Consider the following 22,167-nt stretch of genomic DNA (forward strand, 5'->3'; position numbering starts at 1 on the left):
GCCTTTTGTGTATCACATAATTTTGTTAAGTTTCCCTAATGAACAAAAAACAAACCTATGTTTTGGCGGAGAAGCTCCCAAAGCCAAAACAGCCACCTCATTCTGAGCTCATTGAGAATTGTCTGATACCTGCCTAAAGTACTTTTTATTGTTCAGTTTTGGGCTGATAACCATCTGTGCCAACTGTGTTTCTGGATTAAAAGTGAGACCCTCTTAATCAGTGTTTAGATTTAGAATCTAGCATTATAGAATAAAAGGGACAAACTGTGTAAAAACAAGAATGCGCCAGTGCATTATACACTTTTAAATATATATATATATATATATATATATATATAGAAGGAATGTGCTTAAAAATTGTGTTTTGGGATAATTTATTAAAAATTGCTCCAAAAACCTTAATAGTCATGCCCATGTGTTCAACTGTCTGCTGCCTTCTTTCTCAGGCTTTGCAGAGAAGACAGAAGCACAGTGCACTGTAGAACAGGAACCAATGAGCATCTAAACTTACCTGATAGGGAACCAAAGCCTGTTGATTATGTGACCTTTTGTGTATCACACAATTTTGTTAAGTTTCCCTAATGAATAAAAAAAAACAGAATCTCCTAAAGCCAAAACAGCCACCTCATTCTGAGTTCAATAAGAATTGTCTGATACCTGCCTAAAGTACTTTTTATTGGTCAGTTTTGGGTTGATAACCATCTGTACCAACTGTGTGTCTGGTTTAAAAGTGAGCCCCTCTAAATGGGACAAACTGTGTAAAAACAAGCATTCTAGACTTCTAAATATAGAAGGAATGTGCTGAAAATTTGTGTTTTGGGCTGATTTATAAAAAATAGCTCCAAAAACCTTAATAGTCATGCCCATGTGTTCAACTGTCTGTTGCCTCCTTTCCCAGGCTTTGCAGGGGAGACAGAAACACAGTGCACTGTAGAATGGGAAACAATGAGCATCTAAACTGACCGGATAGGGAACCAAAGCCTGCAGGGCTGTAACTGGCAATGTACCTTCTCCGGTGTTTCTGGCAGAGACCGTTAGAACACGCCCACCTCCTATTTGAAACATGGACAGTGACCTTAGCAGATCTATAGGAAGCTCCAAAAAAAAGGGGCATTTTAAAAAGATAATAAACATTGATATTGCCTACAAGATTGTGGGATTTTCAGTAATGATATATGTAGCCTTTAAATGTAACATTAAAATTTTGATTGTCTTCAGTTAAGAATAATATTACCATGTAAGCCCAGTAGGCAGGATTCCGTGAATTAAAATAATAATGATCAATTAGTGGTCAAAATAATCTGGTCAATTATATATTTTCAAAGCTCTGTGCTAGGCAGTTTAGCTAGTGATAGGGTCTGATTTATTATTACTAGAGGACTGGGACTGGTACAGGCTTGGGACCTGGGGTTTTCCAAAAAAGGGATCTTTCCATAATTTGAATAACCCTACTGTAAGTTTACTAAAAAAAACATTTAAAGACCCAATAGGATTGTTTTGTCTTTAACAAGGATTCATTTTATGTTAGTAAGGATCAAGTACAATGTGCTGTATAATTATTACAGAGAAAACTGAAATAATTCTGAAAAATTTGGATTATACGGTTAAAATTGAGTTTATGGGTGACTGCCTTCCTGTAATTCAGAGCTCTCTCGATAACGGGTTTCTGGATAACAGATCCTATACCTGTAATACAATTTTTTTTTAAATAGAAAGGTTGCCAGTTTTGAGGTGCTGAGCTTTTAATTTTTTGAAAAAACAAATCAAGACAGTGTGTGTGGGAAAAACCCTGTTATTGTAAAATAAATTGAAATACCTGATCTTTACCCTTGTGTAATAATAAATCAGCCCCTTAGTGTGTATAGCCTATAACTTACATTTATATCTGGAATTGGAAGCAACCGCTCTATGTCTTCTCTTTAGAGTGAAATTTGCTGGTTGTTTAGATAAAAAAAATCTGGCAGGAGAAATAAGAATTTTTTATTATTATTAATAATATTATTATTATTATTATTATTTAACAGACCATTTTTTTGTTTTCCTTTTAGGGAACTCTCTAATATGCAGTCTGGAATGGAAGAAGGCTTATATGAAGCTGACATTTTTAAAAGTCTTAGTACCTCAGTTACAGATACATTAAAGGTAAAAAAAAAAAAGTATATAGACATAGTTGTGCATGTGTTTGTTGGTTACAAAAGCAATAATACAGCGGAGAATAGCCTGGGGAAAGAGGCAGCCCCATTGCCCAGGAATCATATCAGTGTTCTTTCTCTAGTTATGTATACATTTTTTCTTGGGTTCAGAATCTGATTCTTTTGGTAAAGGGTTGGTAAAGGGTTGAATTCTCCTTTAAGGGTTGTAGCACAGGCAGATTGCCATCTGTGGGATGTCTGGGCTACCCGTGGGCAACACATATTCTGAAAATACCTTGTCGTTGGTTTCAGTACAGATTGCAGGTGATAAAATATATGACTTGCTTAACTGCCAGAAAATACATGAGAAGGCAGTTTCCAGTTGTTTACAAGATTAATATGTTTTAGCGCCAGAGATTCACACTGATTCCAGGTGTTGCAGGAAATTTATCATCTGTAGGTAGCATAGATTTATCATGGTCAACAAATGTTCCCATGTGAGATATTTTCCTTTTTTTTTTACGAATGTAATGTAAAATAAGTCCTAGTAAATGACAGATTTCTGTTGTCAGACTTTTCTTGCAATGCAGTAAAACTGAGGAGTCTAAAAATGTTTTAAAATGTCATTTAAAATAAAATAAAGGGAAATTTAACAACTACATTATCAATAAGTGCTCTTTTTTCCTATATTATAATCTTTATTGCTAGAAAAAAGATGTAAAGACTCACCACAATTTCACATTAATTAGCAACACAGATAATGATTACATGTATACAAAAGGAGAGTGGGAAAAACATTGGCAGTAGGGTATGGTTGGGGTAGCTATAGAAATATTTATCTACATCAGTTTATTAATTCTTTGTACATTGTGGGTTTTAAGTTATTCCTTTTGGTCTTTTCTAGATGAGTGAACAAGTACAAACAGGGGATAGAAGGCCCATTGGTCCTATTTATCAGCAGTTGCAAACACTCCGCCAGGCTTTATACTCTAGGTACCTAGAAGAAGTGAATGCACTGAAAAAACAGCATGAAGCAGAATTAACACAATTGAGAGAAGATCTAGAGGAGAAATATTACCAAGAGAATGCAACCCTGAAAGAACATATTCAATTACTAAAAAAGTCTGAGCAAGATGATCCAACTGTAAAAATTGGGAAACTTCAGAGGTCTCCTGTCCGTGAAGAGGGGAAGACACCGGCAGATATAAACCAGTTGTTGGAAGAACACTACCAAGAGAGAATGCAGGAAGAAGTAGCAAAGGTAGGCCAATGTTTTACAAGAATGGAGCTCTGAATAAAAAGCTAAATAACTTGGTGATTGATTTAAAGAAAGTTGACTACAGGGAACTTGTGGAATAAAAGACAGCATGCCTCTGGCCTGTCTCCTGTCTTCCTAATTCTGCTAGAGTACTCTCTGCAATATTTAAGGCAATATTTTGCCTGTGCAGTTCTGACTTTAATCCATGTGCTAATTTTTTCCATTATTGTTTTCATTGCATGTATATCCGGTATGGAATCTATAATTTGGATTTCTTTAAACTGGGGAGGCATAAATTCTGCATAAGGGTCTCAGGGCACAAGCTCAGATTCGGGGAGATTAGTCGCCACTTCTTCGAGTGACTAATCTTCCCGAACTGCCTCCCGCTGGCTAGAATGAAAATCGCTAGCGGGATGGCACTCGGAGCACTTTGTTTTCTGAAGTAGCTTTAAGTTTACTCGTGAGGGGAGATTAGTCACCCCGAAGAAGAGGAGATTTGTTGCCGTGCGACTTATCTCCCCGAATCTGAGCGTGTGCCCTGACCCTTAAGGGTCTTTCCATAATATGGGTCAGCGGTCATAAAGACTAATTTTAAAAAAACATAGGATTATTTTGTGAGCAACATGGATTTATGCAGCCCTTTTACCATTTAGTAAAATGGTACTTGTTATTAAAGAGAAATCAGCTATTTAATAAAAATTATATGACAGGTATGGGATCTGTTATCCAAAAACCCGTTATCACTCCCATAGGCTCAATTGTATCCAAATAATCCACATTTTTAAAAAGAATTTCCATTTTCTTTTTCTCTGTAATAATAAAACAATTCCTTGTACTTAAGAAGACTTAAATGGATGCTGTCATGATTTTTAAGTGTATTTTTTCTAAGTTGTAATATTGGCATTTGTGAATGCCAGAAGCCAGAATTGATGTTTTCTCTTTCTTAGTTAGTGTCCACCTTTTTGTTTGTCTTTGGAGATTTTAAAGGGATACTGTCATGGGAAAAAAACAAATTTTCATAATGAATCAGTTAATAGTGCTGCTCCATCAGAATTCTGCACTGAAATCCATAATTTATAATTATAGCAAGCAGGCAGGAGCCATTTTGTTGACACTATTATTAAGGAAAGTCTTGTATCATCTCAGAATCTTGTTTGAGCACCAGAATCGGGGACCTGATGTCCATCCCCACACACTGGTTACACAATTAAATGGTAAAGAGAATGGGGGAATGTGGGGAGAGCAGTGACATCTAGGAAGTGCTGAATGGAAAGTAAATGTAATTGCCTGCCCCGCCTCTATGCCTAAGGAGGGGGCAGGTAATATATGATTGACAGCTGAGATTTTTAATTGAGTTTACAACAGCTATGAATACTTTAATAAAAAAAAGAATGTGGATTTCATGTTTAGATGAAAATAGTGACGGGAGACTGGGGTACAGAGCCCAAAATCTGGTAACTTCTGACTTCTACGCAAGTCAGTCCCATTGCTGGATATTGTAGTTACATTAAACTTGCCAGTTGGCACATTGTTAAACAAAAACTACATTACCCAACATGCATTTGGAGTTGCAGGCTTGGCACATTAGGGCAAGGAAAAACTTTGGCCGGTTTCGAAAGTAAAAACCAGCAAAGTCCCAAAAAGTAGCCCCAATCCGTACCTTGGCTAGTTTGTACTTTCAAAACCTGCCTGGGCTTTAAATCAGTAGCCCAATTTGGCTGATAAACCGGCAACCTGGCAACCCTGCCAGCAGGCATTGTATTTTTACCCTACTTTAGTCATGAGAAACTAATTTGTATGTTATTTTGATATAAATGTAAACAATGTAAAATGTTCAGCACTGTTTTCCCTTTCCCTCCTCAGATTATTGTGGAGATGACTGTGGCATTTGCCCAAAAAAGTGAGCTTGCGAGACTGGCTGCATCTATAGATGGTGAAATTGCAAGGAATTATGAAGGTTCGCAAGTAATCTCTGGGGCAACAAAGAAAAGGGACGATGAACATCAACCGTGTCATGAGGAGGAAGAAAGCTTGCAGGTGGATGAATCCTCATCTCTTGATCATATCCACTTACAAGATGGCACAGAGGTTCAGAATGATGTTACAAGTGATGTAGTTACAGTAATCCCAGGCACAACAAACACCCAAGAACAGGATAGTGATCTGCACCCAAAACACCAGGATAAAAATGTGACTGTCGATTCACATTTCAGTGAAAAAACTGTTGTCCTCAAAGAAGAAGTAAGCATGCCTTTATTTTACCTTGTTATTTCATTAAAAGTAGAAAGATATATGTTAATACTATTTACATTTTGCCACTGATTAAAACAAATTCAGTTCCTCTCCCAGAATTTTCAGTCTTATTGGCCACAAAACTTTATTGGTCAATGAGCACGATTCACTCTCTTCTGCACCGCAAACAGCTCCTCTGCCCTGCAAGCTCCCAGATTTTTCACAAAGTTGATCCACTAGATAGTGGGACAGGATGGGGCAGCCAGTCTCTATCCCCCTAGAAGCAAGTCAAAGAAAAGGGTGGTTTTCCTAATGGAAATATTAAAGGGGTTGTATACCTTTAAATTAACTTTTAGTATGATGTAGAGAGGGACATCAAATTGACATATACAGAGATGATAATAAAACTGTCAGGTGATTTTGTATTCTATATTGCACAATTATATAGCTGTAAAATTTTGTTATTTTGGTAGGAAGATAGGGTATATTGTATGTTATTTACAGTAAGATTTCACGGTCAGTTAGATGTGCCCATATAGACACATTCATGTCTATTCATTCAAATAAGAAATGTTGATTGTTTTGCTCTTCTTTAGTATATTTCTAGATAAACTATGAATAGATGTTTTAGAAGAACAAATAGTGTAGGTAGTAGGCTTACAAAGCTGACTTTAAGAACATATTTTGCACATTAAAGAAGCAAATGATTTTGTCATTTTTTAAATATATTGCACTACTAATGCGTCAGTAAATATGTGTTTTCTTGAGTAAAATTACTCCAGTTTATATAAATAAGCTGCTCTGTACCCATAGAGGTTGAGATTGGGCTTTTGGGGCCATGTCTATATTTAAATTCAAGATTGGTGAAACTGACCCACACAGGGAGTAGATAAAGACCTGATAGTTTAGTTATAGAGTATCTACATAGCAAGGCAGGTGGTGAAAATTGCACATTCTTGACAGTAAGACATTACGTAGAGAGGATTTGGCTACAGTTGTTGGTTATTAGTGCGCTAGATTGGATTGTCTGTAGTGTGGCAACTGCATGTTTATTGAAAAGAAATAATTGTTTGAGCTCGTTGTAAAATGGTGGGTGACATCTATAGAGTAGAAATTGCATGTACAGTGATTAAATAGGAGGAGACTACAAGTAGCTCAATGGTAGAGCCAGTGGTGATGCCTATAGTGTAAAAGTTGCATGCATGTTTTTATTAGCATATGAAGATCATTCATTGAACTTCTGGGGCAACAAGTACAAGCATGAACTGGACCATGGATGGTACCTTCCAGTTTATGTACTAACCTATGAGTGTCCTGAAAGCAACCGTACCAGACTGCTGGCTGAGGCAAGATGGGGGCATATTTGCCACATTTCAGCTCCTGAGACTAGTTTTTCATCTTGCATAATAGAAAAAACCTTAACCTTAGCTAAGAATCCATTTTCCCACAACTTTTTTTGTGTTGCTTGGAGTATTTGGCTAGTTTTCAGCTTCATGGAAGATGGGTCTTGCGAAGATTGTTTATGTTTGCATAAACCATCTTGAACGGGAAAAAAAGTATTTTTCATGGCCAAGGCAGAAGAACCCTCTGAAGGATCTTGTAAGAGAATCACAGCGCTCTTTTGGGTCGTGGCAGCAAACATACAATAAGTCTTGCAGAAAGTATATGGCAAGGGCACTGTTTCTGAGTTGCTATGTATTGAGAATCTGAATTAATACAAATCAACTTTTATACTATACTATATGCATTATATTGTGAGTGGGTCCCTAAGCTCAGTAAAGTGATGGCAGCACAGAGCATGTGCAGTGAATCAGCAGAAAAGAAGATGGGGAGCTAATGGGGCATCTTCAGATTTACAGATTTTCACTGCTAAAGGGCTGTGGCCGCTTTGGACTGGTACATAATCTCATAATATGCATCATTACTAGCCTGCTCCTTTAAGATTTAGTTCTACTTAATTAATATAATCTTAACACTATCACATCTTCATCTGAATCCAGCCATTATCATCGTCAATAAATTCTATCAGAAACTATCAAAGATTTTTGTTTAACAGATATATCCTCTATAAACAGCAATGACTAGATTTTAGGTTCATAGAATTCCCTGCTTCGGAATGCAATATTTGTTCTTCTGTTATATCTGTATACAGTATGTATACATTATATTATTATTATTATTATTATTATTATGGTTGTTGTTATTAATGAATAAATGTTTAGCTTAAGCACTTTTATGTCTTGCAAAGGGTATGTTGAAAAGTTGCATAATAAGAAAAGATGTCTTTCATTAGTATGTATCGCCATACTTTAAGTTTGCTAAAAAATCATTTAAATTTTAAGTAACCCCAATTGTTTTGCTTTCAGATAGAATTTATTTTATCTTAGTTATGATCTAGTACAAAGTACTGTTTTATTACAGGTATGGGATACGTTATCTGGAAACCCATTAACCAGAAAGCTCTGAATTACGGAATGGCCATCTCCATAGACTCCGTTTTATCTAAATAAATTTTTATAAATGATTTCCTTTTTCTCTGTAATAATAAAACAGTAGCTTGTACTTGATCCCAACTAAGATATAATTAATCCTCATTGGAAGCAAAATCAGCCTTTTGGGTTTATTTAATGTTTAAAGAATTTTCTAGTAGACTTAAGATATGAAGATCCAAATTACGAAAGACCCCAGGTCCCGAGCATTCTGAATAACAGGTCCCATACCTGTATTACTTCCATTAATTCCGAGCTTTCTGGATTACAGATTCCTGCACATGTAAAAACCTTTTTTAAAAATGTTCTGTATGGTGATGAACCCCTGTTTTTCAGGACTATAACCGAATGCTTGCAATGGGTGCAGAAAATGCCAAGCTAAGGCCTTTGTATGAAGAGCATGTAGAAGACATGAGACAAGAACTGGTGAGGCTCGAGCAGGAACACCAGCAGTCTGTTGAGGCTTTGAAAAATGCTCACATGGAACAGCTGGAAAGGCAGATGTATGACCAAGAACAACTCCTCAATGAGCTGCATATTGTGCGATCACAACTAATTACGGTAAGTAGTGGTAACTGCATAGGCACCTTGATCATTTGGAGTTGCCGGATACAGTCACACAGCCAGTGAGGCGATGTTCTAGGAATCCAGTTTATCCAAAGGGTTGGGGCACTGCAGCATTAGGGGGTTTGACTCACAAATGATGCATGTTTATAGAGAGCGGTATTTTAGAATAAGAGATCTGTAATATTTATACATAAATTCATACATAATTCTTAATTCATACATATACATATTTCTGTTGAAAGAAATGGATTTCTATGAAGTCCATTGGGTTCATGCTTATATTTGCTTGCATGTTAGTCATTTCAGTATTTTTACTAGAGGGTAAGGTACCCATGTCTCAAGGTAAAGTCCTGCAGTAGGTTAAGTACCCACGGAATACCTGTAAATCAGTCTGCTGTTGGGCGGGCAAGAAAACACCTGATTATGTGGGGGGTCTGCAGGTACCCATCTGGGAGGCTGTGGACAGTTATACAACTTAAAAAAAATAAATAAAAAGAAACTCTGCTCTGTTTCGGCCCCAAATCCATTGTTTCCCAAAATACTGATGTCACTACCAGTTTAAAGATGCATTTGGTAAAGATCAGGGCGGATTGAAGAAGGGACTTCATGTTCGTGACTCCAGGTCGGATCACAAAAACGCGGATCCGGTTTGGGTGCAGGTTGGTAAAAACTAGGGATGCACCAAATCCAGGATTTGGTTCGGGATCCTGCCAGGATTCGGCTTTCAGCAAATTGGCTAAATCTTTCTGCCCAGCCGAACCAAATCCTAATTTGCAAATGCAAAACATGTCACAAAGCATACTGTGGGAAAGCATACTATGCAGTAAAACTATACATGGGTAGGACTACACTGGCGTTTTCGGCACGATCCAGCACACAGCATCTGCATCCGACAGTTGTGCCGCGTTGGATCAACACTGTGGCTTCATCCGACATTTGTATATCTTACCTTATTTTCGTCGCTTCCAACTTGACGCCTGCGTTTTTGTGCATCGCGTCGGATCGCGCTGAAAACACCTGTGTAGTCCTACCCTAAAACTATGCAAAAATGGGGAGAAGAAACAAATGCTGTATTTTTTTTTTCTTGTATATTTATTTATTTATAAAGTTGTTTTTATTCAGCTTTTATTCCCCCTTCCCATTTTCTTAACTTTCTCCCCCACTTTAAAATTGCTGGTTTACAAACAGGAACATTGTTATGAAGTAGCTCTTCTGTACCAGCTGGGAACAATCTGTGGATTGATGACATGGTAGAAATCCATTGTTTTCCTCTGGGTTACAAAGCGGTAATGACAACTTCATGTTTCTTTTAGAAGTTAAGAGACATTGTACGTGTGTTTGTTAAAGATTCATTACATGGACTCAAGGGTGCTCCGCCTCGGGCGGCAAAAATGCCGCTCCTGGTAACTAAGAGCCAAATTTCTGGTTTTCAACCCGGAAATTCGGCTCTTCTCGTGCAACTGCACTCTCTGCACTATCGACGTGGACCCCCCCTACCCCGTCCCGGTCTGGAAAAATGAGTGCTGTGGGGGGGGGGCAAAATAAAGCCCGCCTTAGGCTGTGAAATGCGCAGGATTGGCCCTGCATGGCCTTAAAAATAGTGGCTAAAGTAATGTCTAGGTCGGATCATCAATTATCGGCAATTATATGTTAGGTAAGGTAACATAATTATTAGAATAATTTGCAACTACATTGGGTTAAAGTGGCGTGAACAAAATGTAAAGGCTCTTGATGGTTCAGCAATGGTGATAAACCCCTCTGATACTGAGAATCAAAATAGCTTGAACAATTTGTTTCAATGGGTATTCTCTCTACTGCATTCAGAAATCTCTATAGGGGAGTCTGTGTACTGCTAGCCGCCTTGGTACCCACAATACAACAATGCAGCAGTGTATTCAGTTGTAATGAGGACTTTAGGAAGAAACTTTGGGGCAAATTCACTAAAGGGCGAAATTTTCACCTGCGAAGGCTTCGCCACACTTCACGCCACTTTGTCAGGCGCAAATTCGCTACTACTATGCTAATTTACTAAAATGCGTCTCTGCAACTGAACGCTGGCTAAGTTTCGATAGTGTTAATTCATCAGCTAAAGCATTTCAGAGAGAACTTTCGATATTGTTCATTTCTGCCTAACGAAACTTCGTTAGTACACTTACGCTTAGGTCAATTTGAATAGGGCGGGTACATTAAGGTTATAGATACCATATGTCTTTATTCGAAATATTGGTGCAAATGCTTGAAGTGGTTACTTATTACACATGTCCAAGGAAGCAAAATAAAGACAAAAGAGAACCTCTAATACCCTAGACATGAGCCCACCCTAAAACAAATGTTTCATCAGTGTCGGACTGGGATACCAGGGGCCCACCCGAAAACCTTAAACCAGGGTCCCATCCAAAAACCTTAGACTAGGGGATCCATTATTCTTCCTCTCTTCACTTAACCTCTATTCTCCTAGTCTCTTTTTTTACATACTATAATCTATTATTCCATCTATTTAGCCTCTGTGTTCTCATATAATGGGAATGGCCATGAAATAGGACAAATGTTTAGCAGCATGAGGTCCCACTGACACCTGGGCCCACCGGGACTTTTCCTGGTATCCCGGTGGGCCAGTCCGACACTGTCTGTCATACCCCTCAAATGCTTGGAAAAAAATGTTAACACAAAAATCTTTTATATTTAGGACTTTTGAAGACAATCCTGCTTTAAAATATCAAAAAAAATGCTAGTGTTTTTTTTAGAACTTTTATGACTTTCCGTCATACAGGATATGATGTCAGTGACATAAGATTGAGGAGGATGTAGCTTCATCTTATCAGTTTGCCAGGTAGGAAACTGGCGAAAGAGATAACGTTTTGTAAAATTTTGCACTTTAGTGAATTTGCAGAGTAACGATCAATCAATCACCTGAGTATAAATTAGCCTGGGGAAAGGGCGTGAAACTACGCTAGTGACTGTCTCTTTTAGCGATGTCCCTGCAGATGGGATTTGTGGTGAATTATCGCTAGCGACGCCCATTTCGCCCTTTAGTAGATCTGCCCCCATGTCTTTGACACTGTTGGTATAGTAGGCGTATCTAGTGACCGCACTGTAGCATTGTTCCATCCTGCAAACCTTCAGTTACAAAATAAAACCTCTTCCGCACAGGGCAAAAATGAAGGATATTAGACATCTTCTGAAAAGGCAGGGGGAAAGCCACAATCACTCTTTACTCTTAAGCTTCTCACACACACTATTTTTTCTGAACAATTTTTTTCTCTCATTTAACTAATTTGTACGGCATCAACCTCACCATTCTGAGAGACAGTGGGGCATGTTTTTCATACAGTTGTACTGTCAGCCAATGAAAGACATGATAAGGTTTGAGTAGATAAAGGTACAGCTTCCTCTGTTTCCCTTTCCTGAGTAAATTTATACTTGCGGTGTAACTACAGAGAAGGCAGATCCTGCAGCTGCAGGGGCCCAATACCACCCTCCTCTGCCTATTCTTCCTTGAGTAAATATTCACCCACCTCTGCCTGTGCATTTAAAGTTTCTCTGTTTTTTCACATACAGTATAAAAGCATTCCCACTCTCTTCTGGCTTTTCCCACCTTGAGCATATTTACACCCTCCATTCCTCCCTGAATGCATTTATGCATACATATTTATGCATCCTTATGTGCATTAAGTGCAGTTAAATGCAAATCACCTCTGTGACCCCACCCTAGTGTATTTGTTCTGTACTCTGGTACTCCCCACTGCTAGATCTCCTCCACTTGGGTGCACTGACACCCTATGCAGATTTCCATTCTCTTAGTACATTTACAGTAACCACTTCCTCATCCTCATTGAGTGTGTTTGCCTGACTGACGATCCCTAATAAGTCTACGTTCTGGTATACTTTATTTATTATTATTATTCAGGTTAATCCCAAACTGTAGAAAACAGTCTAAACTTTTTACTCTTGTATGGTTTAGTATGTATTCTTCACTTTTTTTTGCAATTATTCTTATTTACTAGATTTGCTAGTTTTCAGGCAAAATTAAACACCAGGGAGTTTTAAACGGGTGGTTCAACTGTAAGTTACAAATAGAATTTCCAATTCTAAGCAACTTTTTAATTGTCATCATTATTGTTTTTTATTTTTTTTAGATTTTGAATTATTTCATTTTGTCTTCTGACCCTTTCCAGCTTTCAAATGGGAGTCACTGACCCCCTTCTAAAAATGCTCTGTAAGGCTACACATTTAGGGGCCGATTCACAAAGGGTCGAATATCGAGGGTTAATTAACCCTCGATATTCGACTGGGAATTAAAATCCTTCGACTTCGAATATCGCAAATAGTGCGATCGAAGATCGAAGGATTATTCCTTCGATCGAACGATAAAATCCTTTGAATCGAACGATTCGAAGGATTTTAATCCAACGATCGAAGGAATATCCTTCGATCAAAAAAATGTAGGAAAGCCTATGGGGACCTTCCCCATACGCTAACATTGAGTTTAGTAGCTTTTAGATGGCGAACTAGGGGGTCGAAGTTTTTTCTTAAAGAGACAGTACTTTGAATGGTCGAACGATTTTTAGTTCGAATAGTTTGATTCGAAGTCGTAGTTCTAGTCGATGGTCGAAGTAGCCCAAAAAACACTTCGAAATTCAAAGTTTTTTTACTTCGAATCCTTCACTCGAAGTTAGTGAATCGGCCCCTTATTGTTATTGCTACTTTTTATTCCTCGTCTTTCTATTCAGGCCTCTCTTCTTCAAATCAGTGCATAGTTTCTAGGATAATTTGGACCCTAGCAACCATATGGCTGAAACTGCACAGCTGCTGAATATAAAGCTTTGAATAAAATAAAAAATGAAAACTAATTGCAAATTGTCTCAGAATATCACTCTCTGCATCCTGCTTTAAGTTAATTTAAAGGTAAACACACCATTTAATGTATATGTGAAGTAAATTAAACTCTGTTTGTTTAGAATATTTCAATTATCAGCGAATCAGATCAAGTCACTGAAACAGAAGCATTGATGGAAGAGTCACAGAGCCCCAAAACTGCAGCAGGCAGTCAGCAGGCTAACACTGTGCGGGACAATAGCTCACAGACACTGGTAAGATCATGTTTTCCCTGACTGACACATGGCACCATCCTGTAGTTTCTTTTTCATATAAGGCTAGGGCCACACGGCGCGATTTTGCCGCGATTCTGCGCTGGGCGAGTTGCGAGTTGCGAGTCGCTGCGGTTTTTAAGCCGAAATAGCTTTGTTAACTTTGGCGCTGGCGTCAATGCAAATCGCGGCGAAATCGCTGCGCTAATTCACACGCGGCGATTCGTTTTCTATTGTCGCCCGAAGTTGCCTCGCTGGGCGTTTCCGGGCGACAGTAGAAAAAGAATCGCCGCGTGTGAATTAGCGCAGCGATTTCGCCGTGATTTGCATTGACGCCAGCGCCAAAGTTAACAAAGCTATTTCGGCTTAAAAACCGCAGCGACTCGCAACTCGCAACTCGCCCAGCGCAGAATCGCGGCGAAATCGCGCCGTGTGGCCTTAGCCTTAGGCTGATGAAAACTCTCCTCTTGGGGTGGGTATCAGGTTTTAGCTGCATTGTTCTTTTATTAGGCTCCCTGTGGGAGGGATTTCAGTGTTTGACAGATAGGAATCTATAGTTACCGTAGTGTTGTCAGGAGCTGTTTGTTTCAACAAAAAAACTGCAGCTATACTGCATTAGAACAGTGTGTGTGTTAATCCCACTTTGTTTTGTGTTTAGATATAGACATAGATCATTTATAGCTAATTACAGTTGGGGGTTTGTTTGGGCAAAAAAAAAAAAGCACTGTGTAAACTGGGAAAATGGAGTCGGATAATGCCCAATGTACTTGAGGACAGACATTCTCACTGACATCGGCATGACAGGATTGCTGTCTCTCTTTACCTATTTGCCTTTGCAACAACTTGCACAGGAAGAACAAGTGGAAGAACAAGAGAGTGAAAGTAAGGATGAATTCTGGGATGCCATTAACAGGAAGGAAGATGGAAATAATGAAAGCAAGGACGCCTTACCAGATGACCCCATCTGTGACGGGTAGGCTGTACACTTTTTTTATTTTTAGCAGTAGGAAGTAGATTCACGTCATGAGACCTGAGTAGCTGAAGCAAGCATTATAAAATTATATATACGCATGCTTGATTTTCTGTTTCGTTTTTTCAGTATTGGACTGACATATACTGCACCACATGAGAGAGATTCTACCTCATTTACTGCCCCAGTGAAGTCTGCACATTAACCCTATCACATTCACCCACAGGATCAGGGCTGTTCCTGCCATGAGTACGCGCTCGCTGCGCTAGCGATGCAGTCCCCTTTGACCCGAAGTCTCCTCGTGAGGTGACTTTGGAAATCGAAGCGCCACGAGTGCATTGGCGTTGGCGTTTTGTCATTATAGCAGGTGGCAGGCAGGGGGAAGGCAGTTCAGGGAGATTGTCACCCCGCAGAAGGCGACTAAATCTCCCTGAATCTTCCCGTGTGCTTAAACCCTTAATGTATTAAGATCCAAATTATGGAAAGTTATCCCATACCGTTAATGTCAGTGCAGAGCTGCCACAAAGTAAGATAGTGCTGTGTCTTGTTTCCATGACAATACTCTGTTAATTTCTTGACCATTTTAGCCCTAGTTTCTCATGCAAATACCCTTTTTGGTACTGGTTTATGTGCTTGAAAGTCTCAGTTGTATTTGCTTTGTTAAACCCCATATCTGTCAGCAGCTTATTTTCATGTTTCCACGTGGCCGAGGACATTATTCTTGTAACATATACTTGCTGTTTATCTTTGCATATTTACATTTAAACCTATCTGGGTGTGTTGCCTTGTTTTCCTCAGCTAATGCATTTTTTATAAACAGTTTTCTGTGCACACAATATGCCATGGGATTCCTTATCCGGAAAGCTTCTAATTACTGGAAGGCCATCTCACATAGGGGCAAATTCACTAAGCTTCGTAGTTGCGGCAGCGTCCGCTTCAACACACTTCGCCAGGCGTATTTTCGCCAGCGCTACGCTAATTCACTAAAATCCAAAGTTGCGCTCAGTGGAAGTGTAAGGTTGCAAAGTTGCGCTAGCGTTAATTCGCCAAGCAAAGCAAAGTTACGCTAGCGATGCTTAATTTGCATACAGCGCCAAATTGAAGTTACAATGGAGGAATATGTAGCAGCACTACACAATCCTGGGAAACCTTCAAAACAGCAAATTAAATTTTTATTTTGCCCTACACATGTGCCCACTGTATAGTTAAGTTGCCATGAGTTAGGAAATGTAGGGGGGAAGGAGGGTAGCCCCTAAAAATTTTTCGATCTTTTTCAGCCTATCACCCATAAAAAATTAAAAAACGCCAGCGTTTTTTGGGGCTTAGAACATTTTTTAACTTTTTTTGAAGCAATCCCTATCTACTCTTTTGCACTTCGCCTGGTCTGAGGTGGCAAAGGAAGTCTGGCGTAAAAGGTAGCGTTCTGAAAAATCCGCACGTTAGTGAATTTGCGTAGTTACGTCTGTTGTGCAAATTCGCCAGGCGTAAGGGTGTGAAGTAACACTAGCGAATTTACGCCAGTGTCCGTTAGTGAATCGGCGAATAAACGAAAATCCGATACGCTGGCGAATTAACGCTAGCGTTAGGTGCTTCGTTGTTTAGTGAATTTGCCCCATAGACTCCACTTCTATTGGGTTTATTTAATGTTTAAAACATTTTTAAGTATGGTGATCCAAATTACATAAAGACCCCTTTCAGGTTCCCGAGCATTCTGGATAACAGGTCCCATACCTATAAATTAAGCACAAGTTCAGACTTGGGGTATATTTTTTTTTTTTAAACAAGGATAGTGGCTGATTAACACTTATTGCTGTCATTTTAATAAAATGTCGTTGGTCTGTCACATTCAACACTGTGTAATCTCATGAAATTAATTTGAGCTTTATATCCCATTTTTGACATGTGGTTTGTTTCCATTTATAGGAAATACTTGATAAGGGCAAATAAGCAACTTCTTAAGATCCTGCTTGAAATAGTTAAAACAACAAGTGCCGTGGAGGAAACAATTGGACTCCATGTCCTGGGACTGCTAGACAAATCTGGAAGACGTCCGTCTGCTTCTCAAGCATTAACTTGGAACCCTGCAAATGAAGATTTGGGGGCAACACTCGACTTAGAGGCACCTAAAACAAGTAAGTTTAATTTAAGAAGATACATATGAATATGTCTGGAAGTATTCTCCTGAGTGAGTATTGGCACAGACCAGTTTGTTAACACATAGTTTATTAACATATATATTTTTTGTTTCTTTCACAATATTTTATTAATAAAAAATATAAAAAGATTTTATTAAATATGCCCTTTAGTATTATATTTTGTATGTTTGTATTTATACAAAGCGCTACTAGAATACACAACTACAATTTTACAATATAGAAATGTACACACAGGGAGGATAAATGTTAAAACAAATTATACTAATGACAGCGGACTGTAGATATCAAACAGCCTTAGCATGATTATTGTAAGCAAGAGGTCTCGTACTGATTGGATACTAGTATATTTTTTTTATGTAAAGCTAAGAAAAGGCTATTATAGAGACACAAATGTCTGAAGGAAAACAAGATATGAGAAATGTGTTGAAACATATACTGAATTTTGTTTTACTGCTGCTTATATATCTGTAAACGAACCAATGTTCTATGGTAATTGTTGAAAATCAATAAAAATAAAAATTGTAAAAATAACTTATACTAAGTAAACTAACAGTGCTTATGTTAAAAGACACAGTAGAAAGGAAGTTCAGCCCTGTAGAGCTTACAATCTAAATAGGTTGCTAACATGCAGCCACAAATATAAAGGTAAAGTGCACAAACGTTTGGCCATTAACCCTTAAGTTCCAGGACTGGGTAGGTAGAGTTTGTAGGATCTGAGTTTGTTGTTGTTCAGGATTGTTCCTTATGGAGAAATTCAGGGATCTTATCTAGAGGGAAGGAGCAGCATGATTGATAGGTTAAAGTTGAGTTAAGAGCAGTGGGTGTGAATAGTACAAAAAGACGGTGACTTTGAGTGGAGTGGAGCAGACAGCCAGGAGCTTACAGGGAGACAAGTGAAGAAATGTATTGAGGTGCAAAGTGAAGAAATGTATTGAGGAGCACAGCAGTGAAGGGCTTTGATTGTTAGCAGTATGGTTTTGTATGCTATTCGTTGCTTAACAGGCAGCTATGATAAAGATTTTACCAAGGAATGAACAAGTTGCCCCAATGCAGAGAGCAGGAGGATTCTAGCAGCAGGTTTTAAAACTGATTGCAGGGGAGAGAGATCTTGGAAACCTTTTAGTAAGAGGCTGCAATAGTCTAAGTGGGATAGGATAAGGACAGGAATTTATGTTTTAGCAGTTACTTGTAAAATAAATGGGCTTGTATTTGCAGCAGGTTTTGGCAGTGACATTAATAGGATTAGAGAAGAATAGGTTTTAGTCTTACACTAAACATATGCAGGTCTTCATCAATGGCATAAATTTTGACTCCTCCTTGATTACACATTAACTGAATTTTACAGGGAAGCTGTTAAAATATAAACTAGGTTTATGTGAATGTATATTATCACATTAGCATTCTATTTTTGGTGCTGCTTGGAGTTTTACTTTAGTAACAGTTGCAGACGATTATTTATGGTATAGTATTTTGTTATGAAACCACCACTTTAATTATAGGTGATCTAGAAGTAGTTACAGTTCTCAGAGGTGAAGTCTTTGAATGTTATTGTGAAGCCGGCATGTAAAGTCTCATTCTAGTTGCTAGCTATCTCCCCTACTGATGAACAAGAATGTAATGCTTCTTACTGATGGTTCTGAGCCTGCTTCAACTTGCCTTTGCACTAATAACTCAGTAACATGATAACTAATAATACTATTATTAATGGAATGTTCTCTAGTGTTGTAAAATGCCACACTGAGTAATTTATTTAGTCTAGACAAACTACATAGTGTGCAGAAGGATGGTACACATTCCTAGTTTTATGCTTGGGATCTGGGTTTTCCGCATTCCACGTTATAATTTACAGTTAATAAAAATACTTGAAGAACCGAGATTGGGGAGCACCAACCATCAAGCATAAGAGAAAAAACATGTGTATTGATTAAATAAAACATAACTTTTAATAAATTACTAAAAACAAATGTCCAGTATTTACAAGTTAAAAGGTAGGTTAGTAACAGGATGGTGGATCGACAAGAGCAAATTTAGTTGGTTCTGTTGGATAGTTAGATATGCTGTTGTCACAAAGACAAATTACTAAACCATCTACCGAGGTTACTCAATTGCATACTCAGTATGCCCTGGTGATAATTAGAAAAACCGGCAAGTCCACCATTCAGTTCCAATGCCAACCCCTTCACCCACTTGGAGATCCCTCCCATAAAGTGGTTAGGTAAATGCACAAATATACTATGCCGGTAACCCTATTGAATACTCAGTATGCTCTAAAATAAATCATTTCCATCAAAGTGGGGTGCAGATACGTAAATAAAATACAAGTGCCCCCTAAAAATTAAATGCTTACTCATACAATACCATTTGATCACTAAAATGTATTAATATGCTGCTAAACCCCCTAGTAATGAATACAAAACACTGCATTGGAGGCACATGAAGCAGTGACAGTCAGATCTTTCACTTGGCTTCCCTTGGCCGTTATTGATCATAGAAAAGTATCACAAAACTTAAAATATTCCAGTCTAATAATTAAACTGATTATAAATGAACTGAAAATCTTACTGCCCAATTAAATCATTTATTGTCACTAGGTGTCAGTAGGACTCCATATTGATATCATTATGTACAAAGTCATGGACGTAAATGAAGAAAAGTCCATGTAGTTCATAAGCCAGCCATAGAGCAGCTGCAAGCATTGCTTAGAAAGATTTGCTAAAAAAAAGAGGAATGGCTGTTCAAATGTACTAGTAAATTATTTTATTGTAAAGGGTGATGCTTTGGCAACCACATCTTGTTATTGGCAGGTTTTGTATATTCTAATAGAACTCAACTTGCGGGGTCATTAACCAAGTGTGATGCCTGAAGCAGTGACCAAAATAGCCTCAAACCTTGCGTTTGGAATTCTAGTTAGCTAATAAAAGAGATCACTTAGTCTAAATTTTCATATTTGAACCTCATGATAACCTGCACATTGTGTGCCAGTCTTTACAGGGTGCGTCTTTTGGGTATTCTCCAAAAACTTGACAGCTGATTTGGTTTGGCTTCTTTTGTCAAAATGTTATGCAATGCTTCACTGAGGTCATGGTGTAATAAAATAAATGCAATCCAGATCAACACCAAAAAATGAAAGTGCTTTAAAGTAACGAAAATATAATTTGTACTGTTGCTCTGCACTGGTAAAACTGATCTATTTGCTTCAGATACACTACTATAGTTCATATAAACAAGCTGCTGTAGATAAATAGTAGATAACAGATAACACCAATATCTTCTACAGAGCTTATCTGCTGTGTAACCCGAGTCTTTCTTCCTTTGAATGGCTGCCCCCATTGCTACACAGCAACTTATTTATATAAACATTAGTAGTGTTTCTAAAGCAAACACACCATTTTTACAAGTACAGGGCAACACTGCATTATAATTTCATTACTTTCAAACACTTTAATATTTTAATGTTACTGTTCCTTTAACTAAGAAAATATGGGGGGAATGTAATTAAAGTCGCAAAGAGAAAAACAATCCGCACCAATAGGAATAAAAATCCACCTCTCTCAATATAATATTGTTCCTTAAACTGTTATTGCATTGCGAATTTTAATTGCGCACTCTTGAGAAGTGCTGGAAGGTGTCGTAATCTTTTCGACTCTTTGGAGCAAACATAACAACTTTTTCAGTAAGAAGTTTTAGTACATTTACTGCTCATTGGTGCAAACTATAAAATTCGCAAACGGTCTTCCACTGTCGGAAGTTGTCGCTAAACAGTTTCCGCAAAAGCTATATTAAATTCGCGCAAAGCAAAATTTATTCGTGCAAAGGCATAACTTTCACATTGCAAATAGTTTTTCCTTTTCCGACTTTTATTACATTTCCCCATATGTTTTTTGTCCCAGGAGGTGTAAGATTTCAAATCATTTAAAAGGTAACACAGGTTTACATAGATATTATAGTTAGATTATAGTTATTGAAAAGCTATGCACCCTAAAGCCACAAAGCTAGATTGAAGCTACACAGGATACACTATATTTTTACAGAGGCAAAGCCGTCTTGTCTATGGTTTTATAGATATTTGCGTAACCCAGTTTTTGAAAAAGCAATAGCACTTCTTTGAAATCAAAATGTTTTTCCCATCCATTTATATTAATCGAGACCTCTGAAGTAGTGATGTTTGCATAACAGAATATAAACTTTAGCTGTGTATTATCTCTGTGTTTATCAGCTATCCTAACTCGTTTGTTTGTGTGCTTGCTAGCAGGTCCTATTGCTCTTAAAGACTTTATTGGATCCAAGGATGCAGATGGTTGGTCAGAAGCAACAGAAGATGAACTGGATCTGTTTGTGCATCTCACAGATAAAGGGATCACAGGAGCTGCTCTGAGCTCAGAGGACCAAGCCCAAGTGCTTCACATAAGTGCAAGACTTCAAGCAGCTGTGGAAAAACTTCTGGAAGCCATCAATGAAACCAATAATCAGGTACAGACCTTACAGCTGCTGGCTAATCTCATTATTTTGCACTCTGAGGGCATCAGTAGTTATTATAAAGATGAAGAAACTATTACTGTGTGTCTGATCATTGTTTTTCATTTATATTGGTCATATTATATAAGAAAAAGGCACTGTAAGCAGTGTAAGCACGGTCTGGCAAACTCTGGCAGTGTTGTACCAAACAAATTCTCTATGATCAAAGTCCAATACCATTTCTTAGCTTAGTGGAAGCAAAATATACCTTTGGGGAGTTAACTCGTCATTCAAGTCCGTCCTGAGCAGATAAATTACAGGTGCACTGAAATCCCCGACCATCAATGTGATTTTAAGGTGATATTTATGATATTTTATTGACGCGGAAAGCTTAATGGAATTGCGAGTTTGGATTAATTCTTTTGTTGGATTATGTTGTTCTTTTCATTTGTTTTGTGTTGAATTTGTTTAGTAGAGGCTGCAGCAAATCCTTTGATTATAGTCTTTACCTGGCAATTATATTGTCCACAAACAATTGAAACTAGTGCTGCAGAGCATGGGGCAGTGTTATTATTAAAACCTGAGATACTGTAGTGCACCTTATCATCATCAGTGTTTGAGGCTAGACATAGATGTTTCTACTCACTGCCCTAAATTCCTACTGGAATCAAAAAACATTTGTATATGTCTTCAGTGTTCTACAGTCTTTAAGATTTTACATCAAGGCTTAAAAAACACACGAGATTTCTCCTTTTTTGCCTGAGACAAGGGAAATTGTATGGACAGTCTTTCCTCTGGTATTTGAAGTAGGTGTGATAAAA

At 38.0% G+C, this 22,167-nt stretch overlaps 1 protein-coding gene across 11 annotated transcripts in view; it reads left to right on the top strand.

Moving 5' to 3' along the window:
* Window positions 1-22,167, top strand: part of akap9.S (A-kinase anchoring protein 9 S homeolog) — a 109,681-nt gene that overhangs the window by 33,391 nt on the left and 54,123 nt on the right. For 9 of the 11 annotated variants that reach the window (XM_018269157.2, XM_018269160.2, XM_018269163.2 and 6 more), the window contains 8 exons: window positions 2,049-2,142; window positions 3,037-3,393; window positions 5,254-5,631; window positions 8,448-8,672; window positions 13,637-13,768; window positions 14,617-14,738; window positions 16,659-16,867; window positions 21,141-21,361. In XM_018269157.2, coding sequence (XP_018124646.1) covers window positions 2,049-2,142; window positions 3,037-3,393; window positions 5,254-5,631; window positions 8,448-8,672; window positions 13,637-13,768; window positions 14,617-14,738; window positions 16,659-16,867; window positions 21,141-21,361 — 1,738 coding nt within the window. The remainder of the gene's footprint in view (window positions 1-2,048; window positions 2,143-3,036; window positions 3,394-5,253; window positions 5,632-8,447; window positions 8,673-13,636; window positions 13,769-14,616; window positions 14,739-16,658; window positions 16,868-21,140; window positions 21,362-22,167) is intronic. The other 2 variants (XM_018269158.2, XM_018269161.2) reach the window with 2 other exon arrangements.

The sequence above is a fragment of the Xenopus laevis genome, chromosome 6S (assembly GCF_017654675.1).
Source record: "Xenopus laevis strain J_2021 chromosome 6S, Xenopus_laevis_v10.1, whole genome shotgun sequence".
Taxonomy (NCBI): Eukaryota; Metazoa; Chordata; class Amphibia; order Anura; family Pipidae; genus Xenopus; species Xenopus laevis.